Below are 12,138 nucleotides of genomic sequence, written 5' to 3'. Positions count from 1 at the left end.
AGGGGTATAGTAAAGACTAAAGTTGCAAACTCTACCTAAATATTTGATATATAAAAAAAATGCTTTAAGTATGGTTATAAACTTTTTAAAGCAAAGCAAAATATTAACTAAGGCTTGAGCTATAAACCCAACCGATTCATATTAAATATAATTTTCATTTTATAAACAGAAAATATATATTGTCTTTAAATTATATATTTGCCCGATACTGTATTTAATAAAAGAATATCGTGAGGCACTTTAATAAAGTATTGGAGTGTTTAAAACAGTTGTGTAAAATAATGCAGTAAATGAGTAAATATTATGCACATGCTATGCTCAAGGAGAATCAAAGTTTGGATAGTAATTAATGGCATCTTCCTGCATGGACGGCATTTGCACAAAAAGTTTGTAAGTTTAGACAAAAACCGAAACCACACAAAAACTTTGCAAAGAATGAGGAGATAATGCAATTGTTTTGCATGGATGGCACGTGCATAAAGTTTGTTACCACTTGGAGGAATGAATATGATCAATAAGACAAGTTTTGCATGCAATTATAGTGTATGTATTTACCTATAAATAATGAGAAAGTTGTAACAGTTTCATACACACTCCACTAAAGTCTTCACAGTTACCACTTGTTTGTAACTAGCTAAATGGAGTTTTCACATATCACGGTTTTGGCTCTCTTTTGTGTAAGTTATATATTTTCTACTCTATTGTATATATGATGATGTATATTTGTTTATAAGAAGGAATGAGGAAAAAACTCTTTAATCATTTTGAATTCAATACTAATATATAAAATGTAAATTATTATTTTTACAGTTGGCTTTTGTGAGTACCGGTGCCATACCATCCGGAGAAGATTATTGGAAATATGTGTGGCCAAACACTCCTCTCCCTGAGGCTTTTTCAGATCTTTTGCTTCCTTGTTAGTAACATGAATTATATAACGAAATGTTGTCTCATAATAAGACTATTTATCATGGTTTTTGAAGTAATTATAATATGTTGTTTTATGTGGCAGATGGAAAAACTAATAGCCTACCCATTAGAGTCGAAGAATTAAACCAATACTCGACACTTTTTTTTCCACATGATCTTTATCCTGGAAAGAAAATAGTATTGGGTAACACTCAGTCTGTTGCAAAGATGGTGCGGCCATTCACAGAACCAAGACAAGGTGTGACTGATTCCATATGGCTGGAGAATAAAGAAAGACAAAGTCTGGATGACTTTTGTAATAGTCCAACTGCTAAAGGAGAACACAAACATTGTGTATCATCTTTAGAATCTATGATTGATCATGTCATTTCACATTTTAGAACATCAAAGATTAAGGCTATTTCAAGTACCTTCGACAAAAATGAAGACCAATATGTTGTGGAGGAAGTAAAAAAAGTTGGTGACAATGCAGTGATGTGTCATAGATTGAATTTTGAAAAAGTTGTATTCAATTGCCACCAAGTGCGTGAAACAACCGCTTACGTGGTCTCGTTGGCAGCACCTGATGGAAGCAAAGCAAAGGCTTTAACCGTTTGTCATCATGATACAAGAGGTATGAACCCTGAGTTGCTTTACGAAGCTCTCAAAGTTAGCCCTGGAACTGTTTCTGTTTGCCATTTCATTGGCAATAAGGCTGCTGCTTGGGTGCCTAATTATTCTGTTGACCGTCCTTGTGTTATCTAGATGCTAACTTCATGTTCAAACTGGATTTATGTTCAAATAATAAATGTATGTAAGGACAAGTATGATTTTATGTATCCTAAATAAAACAAAGTTAGAAATATGGTTGCAACTTTGTATGTTTCGATAAAATCATTCATGTATGTTTCAATTGCATAATGAAAAATTATTGTATGTTTTATATTCTAGATTATTTATTAGTCTGTTTGTTGGAGTACAAGGTGATAAAGATGAAAAAAAACAAATAAGCGAAAGAGTAATAATAAATTTCCACTACTTTTAAAAGTTATAAAATGGTTGCACACAGACTGCAAAAAGAATAATAGTACTCACACCGCTCATTTGCTTAAATACAAGTGGGACTTAAAGAAAATACTAAAATATTACTAGTATCTAACAAACTTTGTCAACAAGTTTCTGAAAATGAATTAATTCTAGTATCATCATTTAATTCATATTTAGCTTAACAAAACCTAACAATATCAATTTCATCCCTCAAGAGGAGAAATTGATTTGTCTTAATCGACTTTGTTAGAACATCTATCAACTACTTCTGGATACAATAGAGTGTATAAAGGTTTGAAGTTTCTGGTTGAATACCAACCTGAAACCTAGGGAATAGGGTGGTGGGGATTGTGGTTGTTAGGTTAGAGGGGTGGCCAAAGGGAGCACAGAGGCAGAGAAAGAAGAGAGGGTTAAGAGAGAGTAAGAGTGTAGAAAGAGAAAAATAGTGAAAATGAGGGGGGAGCGTGGAAATGGATTAAATACCCCCCCCCCCCCCCAATATGGTGCTAAGTGAGAGACACGTGAGTCTCTCCCAACCAATGAGACTGTTGACTCTGACCAGTCATTATGCATGCGCGTCCATCATGTGCTCCCATTAACTTGTAATCTGAATCCCTCATCTTGATTGCCTTGACTTAATATGACAATCGCATGACCCTTATGTCATATGCATAGATTCCGTTGAATTGATCCAATGTCCCTGGATGAGAGTCAACCGTTGACTCTCTTCATTGACCCTCTACCCAGCACCAGGCTTCAAAAGTAAATGTGTCTAGACCCCATTGCTTTTCACAACCCCCCCCCCCCCCCCCTTTACCTAGCCCATTGCTATTTGAATACAAATTACACCCCCTACTCTATTAATTAAATTAAATTAAATTAACTTGTTTTCTTAATGAATAATTTTATCAATTAATTTTTATAATTAGAATTTAATCAATAATTTATTAAAATAATTAATTTTAATAATCAAGGATTTACTTTATTTTATTTTTAATTACAAAAAAAATATAAAGTATGTTTTAACGATTAGGGTTTATTAGAATAATTCCGCGATTAATTTTAGGGTTAGTATTTAGTCATTATTAAGATTAATTACGATTTAATCAAGATCATATCAATTTGTCTTCGTCGATTAATCATGTTTATTATTCTCAAATAAAATCAATTATGTATATATATGTCATTTAATTTAATTTCTAATTAAATTAATTATAATATTTTTGCAAACTAAAAGTTAAACAAAATCAATACCACAAATTCAAATTTTAAGTCCTCTGCCCTTTTGATTGAGGCATTTTCAAAATCAAACATTTCTCTGCCCCTGATGCGTTGAGAACTTGCAATAATCTAAAAACAATCAAACAAACAAACATTTTCTAGAAGAACTACGGTATTCTGATCCTTAATCTAACATGTAGGTACGTAGGCATAGAGTCGTAGCACTCTAGCGAGTACAATAACCAAAAAATCTTTTTTGTGTCTAACTTCATTAATCAATTGTTTTCTTTAAACAATAGTATTTTCTTTGTAAATAAATACCTTAAGAAAATAATAAATAATATGAGCAAACATTCCCTTAGAAACACAAACTAACCCTAGGATTATATGAGGATCCCATTGAGTACAATAGAAGTGAGGGGTTCCTAACACATTCCCCTTACTTAACTGACTCCCGAACCTTATTGTCTCACCCTTAACTTGAGGTTTTATCATTATTTTCCTGTTTCTTAGGAACAAATAATGGATGATGACGACTCTATAATTTTTCAGCCTCGACAGCCTCAAACAAGCTTTTTTTCCATAACTACTATAGTTGAAAAGAGGTCTTTTTTGAAGACTAAATGTGAAGATATAACCTACTTGTGTCATTATAGGTATGGTGTCTTGAGCCTCTAGGGAATAAAAATGCTAGACAAGAAGCATGCAGTGAAAGGATTTCCTAGAATTGAAGATTCAAAACAAGTATATGTAGATTACATGGTAGGAAAGCAACATAGAGAAATAATTACAAAGAAGAGTGACCGAAGATCAACAAGAAGATTGGAGCTTGTACACTCTACCATATGTGGCCCTATAAATCCCTTAGCAAACCAAAATGAGAGGTATATGTCGGCCATGTTTATACTTATTAAGTGAAAAGTGAAAACAAGGTTTAGATGACATTCATTCAGTCATCTATCAATTGAGAAGCCAAAAGACTTGATTTCTCAATCTTAGTGCATCATTCATTATGTTGTGTCATGTTTTAGAGGTTTAGAGGGTGACAGTCAAGAGTATTTTCGCCATCTAAATCTTTGTAGAATTTTAATTGTAATTGAGAATCATAAGTAAATGGTCCAAGAGTGATCCATTTGCACCTGATTATCTTTTCAGAATTTCTCAACCAGTAAACCAATGCATTTACAAGACATTTGCATTTTCTACTTATCACAGCATGTATTTCATTCCGTATAACGTTTAGAATACCAAATAGAGTAATTTTTTGGATCTACAAACATATCAGTTGAATCGATTTTCAAATGTAGGCAGAAGTAAAGGGCGAAAAATTTAAAAATCAAGCTTGCAGATGTCAGTATTCTTAATTTACGGTTTGCACAGTCTAACCTGGCGTGCTCATTTTATTTTTTTGAGTACTTTTTCGATCGCATTTTAATCAGTCTAGGCCTTTTTAATCGGTCATTTTTTACTTAAAAATTTGATCAAAACCTGTATGTTTTCAAGAAGTTTATTTTAAGTTGATCGTTTTGATGCGTTCATTAAAAAAATTCGAGCATTTTTGCATCTGATTTTCGTTCAGTAAAAGGAATGAAGGATGTTGGATATGAGAAATTGACTCTTGTTCGGGAGGCAACATTCCATCTATTCTAAAATGTTTTTTCTTTTTCTTGAACAAATCTTCTAGTAGTTATAGCTACTAGCTAGTGTCATTCTTTTGGTTGTGTTCTCTACCGTGTAAGAGATGTCATCTTCGTGTTTATCAATTTATGATATCTAGTAGGATATTATTTGTGAATACAGTTTATGTTTCTATCCAAACAATGAGCTATTATAATTGAAAATATTAATATTAGGCAAGAAAGTATCATCTTCATGATTTGATTGACATTATTCTCATATATTTGACCTACATCAATAATCTTCATTAAGTACAGTCAAGAAATATTTATAGATGGATACACATTAGGGTAAAGAAAATTGATAAATCTTAAAGTGTAGCTATTCCACATGTTATAGTAGAGGTAACTTACATATTTTTCCCTTTTTCCTACTAAATTGGATATGTACTTAACAGTTTCAATGTACATTGAATTGTAGTGAAAGATACATTTGGTGTTATTATTTATGATGTGCATGTTCAAAGTTAAATGTGTTTTTTTTGTAATAAATGATTCATTTTATTCATGATCTCAAATTTATATTTACATTAACTTAATTTATAAGTGAGTTCCTTATTCTTGTTTGAATGATAAGAATCATATCTAGAGTAACTTAATGTACATAACTATTTTGATCAGGAGTATTATATCTAAAGTAATTTAATGTGTAGAGTTTTTTGGACACTTGGTACCTTGCTAATGCTTATTTGATCTATGAGTTGAGTTAATTGTTATATCCACCAGTTTATTTATTGTTTGACATTGTAATGTTTTTTATAAGATATTTTAATACATTGTTCTTTCCATTCAGTGATGCAGGTCATATCACTTCTCACCATCCAAGTTCCTAAGTTTAATGCAACTCTGATTTTATTGAAATACACAGCTAAGCCATAATATAGATTTTCAAATTTCTTAATAAATAACAACACGAACTAGTTTTATCACCAACTTTAAATTTGGGTTTCTGGTTTTTCTCATTTGTCTAACATCAATACTTGGTGACAAACTATTTGACTTTAAGGTTCGTAATAATACATATATTCATTATGCATTTACATTATATCTGTTTCAAAAAAGAAACCAAGATAATATATCTAGCACATTTGTTGTAATTCTCCTTTAATCATCATCACTTTTTGAGGTTGTGCTGCTAGGTATTTTAGAAGTGAATATGCTCAGGATCTAGCTTTTAACATACATTCTAAATGATTGGAAATGCCTTTGTTAAATGATTAAGAGAAGTTTAAATAATTAAGAGCAGTTTTGTTGCAGGAAGGAGACTGTTTTGGGGGCCGAACTTTTCATTTATGAAGACAAGAGGATGCTCGGGAGCATGAGGAGAAAACATTGGTTTCTCTGACCAAAATAAGAGCCTATATTGTGTTTTTATGCTCACAGTCCTACCATGTATTAAATGTTACTTATATTGCTTGTTTATTTAGATTATAATTTTGCTGCAAGATATGTTTAGTGTCTGCAAATGTAAAAAGTAGATAGACATTGCCATCTACATATGCTAATATGCATAATTATGATAGGACATGTCCCATATACCATAATTAATCAAAGGTCAATCTTGTCATAGTATTACTAAAAGTATATTAATTCTATGTTGTTTGTAGTATTGTTTGCTTGGACCTGCTAATTATTTATAGTTTTAGAGAAGAAAATTTGACATTAAAATAGGTAATAAATATATATTTGTTTCTTCTGTCATCCTAATTATATTGTTGATTTTTTTTCTAATCATTGTGATATATTATGTACAAATTAGTAAATACTTTTGCATTCAATAATATCGAGCAAATGATTGGCTGCATAACATTTTTAGAAAAAAAGTGAATATTCTGGTGGTTGTAAACACCATATTATATCAAGTATATTACGACGTTTTGTGTGGCGATTATTGTAAAACCGCCATTGTTTCCTCTGTGTGGCGGTTGAAACCGCCAAAATAGAACTTCTTAAGCCACCACAGTTTTCCTTTTTTTTTGTAGTGACAACTTTGCTTTTCACGCTTTGAAGGATGAAATTCCAGTTCTTATTTATATCTGTCAACAAATTTTTGAATCATAGCAATAATCTTTGTTTCTCTATTTATGTTTAGTGGCATGGCCGGTGGTATCAAGTGATTCATGTAATTTATTAAGAGTATTATGATGAAGTCCAAACCTAACCAATGGTTTACGCATGCTAGAAATGAATCATTTCAAAACTTGATTCAGAGATACGTACAATCATAAAAGAGACTCAATAATCAAAAGTAAATCAAAGATGAAAGCAATAAGACAACCAACAAAATAATTGTATTAAAGTGTTCCCCCTTAATGTATTAGGAACATGCAACTACAATAAGTTTTTCTAAATTTTGTTGCTTTGATTTTAACTCCAAATTAATTAAAGAGTTATGCTTTGCCTGAAATTGAAATTTTGTTGCAAAGAAATAATAAGACATTACAAAAAAATTGACTTCTTGTGACATTCAAAATATGTCACTAAAAGTTAATAATCTATAGGTAGATGTCTAAAAGATTTTGAGTGGCACCCACATTTGGCGTCAACTATAAGGGGTGTGGTGTGACACCAATTGAATGTCACAATAACTTTTAACTAGAGTTAAATTTTTACCTAAAATTACAACACATGTCATTATATATCATGTGAGTATTACAAGTAATAGAAATTATACCTAGGAATTTTTTTTTTTTAGGTGTCACTAAAACTTCAATAAAGAAGATTTTTATCATATCAAAATATAATAAATTTATAATTTTACTTTTAAATTTAATTGAGGAATATTAGTAATATTAAAATCAAATTGCTTATTATAAATATTTTAAAATACATTAAGAACTAAGACAAAGTTAACTAACTAAAATTAAACAATTATCCCATTTTCTTTTAAATTCAAATATTTCAACATATAGAAAGTTTCATTCATCATTCTTAGAATCTTTAAACAAAAGAAACTAAATCTATTAATCTTACAAAAAAAATCACCTATATTAGTATTTTAATATTCTTATATCTTCACTTTCGTATATCTATAATTCTGAATGGTCTTGTATCTTCACTGAATCTAAATTGTACCTGAAATAATAAATAAATATTTATTAAAATATATACTTTGAAATAAGTCCATTTACATGAAATTTTAAAGAGCAAAAACATCATTAGAATATTTTCTAACTAAAATTAAATCTAACAATGATTTTATAGTCCAAGTTAAATATATGAATTTGTGTCAGAAATTAAACAACTTATGTAATCAAATCAAACTTTATTTGAAGAGTAAATTCTCTAATATGATTGTTGGTGTATTTACAATTTAGTTTTTACTAAACACTACTTTATATATCTGAACTTACATTGTACTTGAAATAATAAATAAACTAGATGAAGATCCGCGCGGGTGCAAATAGTTTATTTATATTTTATTAAATTTTAAATATGATAAGAATTTATTTTGACATGATATAATTATTAAATTTATTTTACAATAATTTATTATAAATTATAATTGAAACAATGATATGAATTAATCACATAAAAAACATATATTTTATTTGAAAGAAATATGTTAGAATCATATAAATACAAGATAAAACATTAAAATTAAATTGAAAATGTAAAATAAGTGCATAAAATTTTATAATTTTTAATACCCTCTAAGAATGTTTCTTCATCATTTTGTGGATCGAAGATAATGTAAATTCTAAGATTCAAACATCATATAAATAATCATCTCGATATACATTAAAATTTAAAATGAACCTCTCGATATTCTAATATACTTTGGTAGTTATATAAGAAATTGAGTATTGTGTTTGTGTGCATTTGACTATGTCATTTATTTTCAACATATATGCAAATTATTGAATTCAATTAATTTTTTTATTTATTTTCATTTATTTTCAATATAGTTAAATTCTGAATTTAGTTTTTGTTGGACTACACGTGGGGATATCCGATTGTTGGTAGGTGGAGAGTGAAGAGAGAGGGCATTTGGGGTCTGCGCCGCTAGGCATCTGTTGGTTTTCTTTTTTCATTTACCAGCATCTTTAGTATTTATAGTGTTAAACTAGGGTTATTAATTTGAGACAAATACCAAAATGTCCCTCTTTTCAAAGTTTTAGAACAAAATGAGTTTTAAGAACTAATTAAAATTAAATTAAATCATTCTAACAAAAAAACTATATTAAACTGAAACAAAGACGTAGAAAATTCTAATTAATTGAATCAAACATTTTGACAAAGAGATAAAAATAAAATTTCTCAAAATGGATAAAGGTCGGGCGCAAAAGTGCTCGAAAAATTAAAATGAATGCACCAAAATGATCATTGTGAAATAAACTTATTGGAAAAATACAGCGTTTCTTTTAATTTTGAAATAAATTTTGATCGGTTAAACAGGCTCGAGCTGATCAAAAGGTGACCAAAAAATTAGTTGAAAAATAAATCGAGCATACCATGTTAAACTACGTGAAATATAGATTAATAAAACTGATGTCTGCAAGCTTGAATTTGAAACTTTTTCGCCCGCCATTTTGACACACATTCGATAATTGGTTTAACCGCTTCGTCTGTAAATCTGAAAATTCATTTCGACTGACATTCTAGGCATTATGCGGTATGGAATGCATGGTATGCTATGCAGAGATGCAATAACTTTGATGAATGTATTGAATCAGCGATTCAAAGTCAAAATTGGGGTGTGACAGTTGCCCCTATTTAAGTATCTTCAACACGAGAATATGAAGAAGTACACTCTTCATATGATCAAAGTGGGAGATAGTTAAATACTAAAAAGACCCGAATTTTGATCCTGAAATGCAAATGATAGGATATGATATGAGATGAATGCCTGAATGAATGACTCTTTTTTATTTGATTTTCTAGGGATATGATCAGACATAAGATAAACCCTAGCATGATGCTTTATGATGGATACAAAATGAAATAAAGATCTGTGGGGGATGCTGATGGTCCACAGAGAGACAGACAAATGGTTGATGATGGTATCTTAACATGCTTGGGTTCATCCAAATCCTTGCAAAAATCCCAACTCATCTCCCTCTCATTAAGAGCTCTCACACCTAAGCCACTCAGGTTCATCATCTGAACCTGAGCTAGCTCTTAGCAAACCTCTTATCATCTTTTCCGGAGCATACTCAGAGAAAAAAGAAAATGAGTAGAAGGAGAATACGAAGAAAATCATCAAATATATATAGGAAGAGATAATTCAAACTCATACCTTTAAGGTTGGACCTCACCAGAGCTTCAAAGCTCTGACGAGGTATTCTTTTCCCTTATTTCTTGCATTTGTTTCACACATACTCATTGATCCATGAAGTTTGTATTTTTGTTTTCACCCTTGGCAATAACGATGTTGATGACGGCGAAAGAATCTCTGCTTCCAGGTAAAGGTTCTTAGTCTCTCTCTCTCTTGCTTTAACTTCTGAACTCTTCTTCTTTCCCTTCTTGGCTAGAAAGCTTCTGAGTGGTTGATGTTGTTGATTGAACTCTCTCTATGAGTGTGGTGAGGTTGATTCAACCAGAGAGGGAGAGATTGAGTTCAGATTTTTAGAGGTTAATGGTGATGGTGAATGAATGATGAAGCTGAGGGTGATGAAGATGAGTGTGTTGAGAGTCAAAAAATGATTGAGGGATTTTTGTGTTGATGATTCATGGTTTAGATGAGAAAATGATTGATCTTTTTGTTGTAGCTAGAGAATGAGGATTATATATGTTGTTATTGTTATTGGGATTAGAAAATTCCGTTATGGAAGTTTGTGAATTCAGTTGGAATGTGTGAATGAAGGAAATGGTTAATTATTCTCTATTACTGACTTTGAAAGTTAATTAGTGAGTGATAGGTGATGTGGCATTAGTTTGTTAGTTCAATTAGCATGGCTAGTTCAATTAGTTAGTAGGAATTGAAATGTGAATGTGTTTAATTTGTTTTTGTGATGAGTGATGATAGGTCATTTTTGATGATGATATGCTTGAGTGTTATGTATGCTCAGTTAGATTGCATGCCATATAAGTTGATTTGATTAACTGAATTGGACATAGATTTGCATATGGATCATGTTTGATGCTTGCTGCACGGCTTGATTGCACTCTGGTTTAGGTTTGGCTCATGGTGTAGCAAATTATATGCAGCTTGGTCTTTGCTTGGTCTGTGTTTGCATGGTGATGTTAATGGTATGTTATGCTGCATTTGTTTTTGGCTATGCCCGAAATTGCTTGATATTAAAATGGTGTGTTTGGTCTAAATACTTGTCATGTATTGATGCAGATTTACACTTGTTCAACTGCTACTGAATTAGACTGGTGTGCATATCTTGCTTGGCTTGGCATGTTGGTTCTGCAAATTGGTCATGGTGTGGTTTTGCAGGGCTGCACAACCTACATGGTTCTGTATGTGGTTTTGCTAGCAAAACATATTAGGACCTTGCTTCATGTTGCAAGTTGCATTTGGATATGAGCTGAACTGACGAAAATTAGTTAGGCAACCCCAAAGGCGGGTTAACCCCTTGATTTTGGATGTTGTGAAAAATGAGATCTATATTGCACCGGAACAAAAAGAGAAAACTACTTTCACTTGCCTATTCTACATTTTTACCTATAGAAGAATGTTCTTTAATCTTGGAATAAAAAGCGAAGACACAAATAAAAATTCAAAATAAATTAACACCGTCTTAAGTTATTCCTTGAAAGTTGACATTGGAAGAAGAAACTATACAAGAGCTCTGATTGGGTAAGGCTTCTTATTCGTTCATCTATCCGTCTTGAATCCTCGAATGTGTTCTCCCCCCCCCCCACTCTCTCTCTCTCTCTCTCTCTCTCTCTCTCTCTCTCTCTCTCTCTCTTTATTTATACTCGTTTCTTTCATTGAGGATAATGTGTGTTTTAAGTGTGGGGAAGGGATGTCGTTCACTTTATTTTTGCTGGTTTCTGATTTTCTCTTTAAAAAGAGTTAACTAAAAAATGCATGATTTTTCGTTGTTTTTTTGGGATTGCAAGTGTTTTGTAAGTAATTTTTTTGTACTCTTGACTAAATATTTGTGTTGTGATGTGGGTGACTTTCTTTGCATTCCTAGTATTATAAAGTGGTCTTGATTCTAAAGTATGCATAATCTGTGGTAGATCATTATCCTTGGTGAGAATTTGAGCCTTATAATAGATGAAATACAAATTTCCATTAATTTTTATTTCTTGTGTGATTTCACTCAGGTTTGTTAGTTACTCTAGAACTTGACCCGACTCTTGTTGAAACTTTTTGTTTGCATGTGCA

At 31.2% G+C, this 12,138-nt stretch overlaps 1 protein-coding gene across 1 annotated transcript; it reads left to right on the top strand.

Annotated features, from left to right (window-relative positions):
• The first annotated feature begins 512 nt into the window (after positions 1-512).
• Positions 513-1,852, top strand: LOC127097271 (embryonic abundant protein VF30.1). Its single transcript, XM_051035773.1, has 3 exons — positions 513-677; positions 811-916; positions 1,013-1,852. Exons 1-3 carry the CDS (start codon positions 639-641, stop codon positions 1,672-1,674), a joined length of 807 nt encoding a protein of 268 aa, XP_050891730.1. The 5' UTR covers positions 513-638; the 3' UTR covers positions 1,675-1,852.
• Positions 1,853-12,138: the final 10,286 nt, after the last annotated feature.

This window comes from Lathyrus oleraceus, chromosome 6 (genome assembly GCF_024323335.1).
Source record: "Lathyrus oleraceus cultivar Zhongwan6 chromosome 6, CAAS_Psat_ZW6_1.0, whole genome shotgun sequence".
In the NCBI taxonomy this organism is placed as follows: Eukaryota; Viridiplantae; Streptophyta; class Magnoliopsida; order Fabales; family Fabaceae; genus Lathyrus; species Lathyrus oleraceus.
The sequence above is the reverse complement of the archived record's forward strand: the minus strand, read 5'-3'. Positions and strand labels throughout refer to the sequence as shown.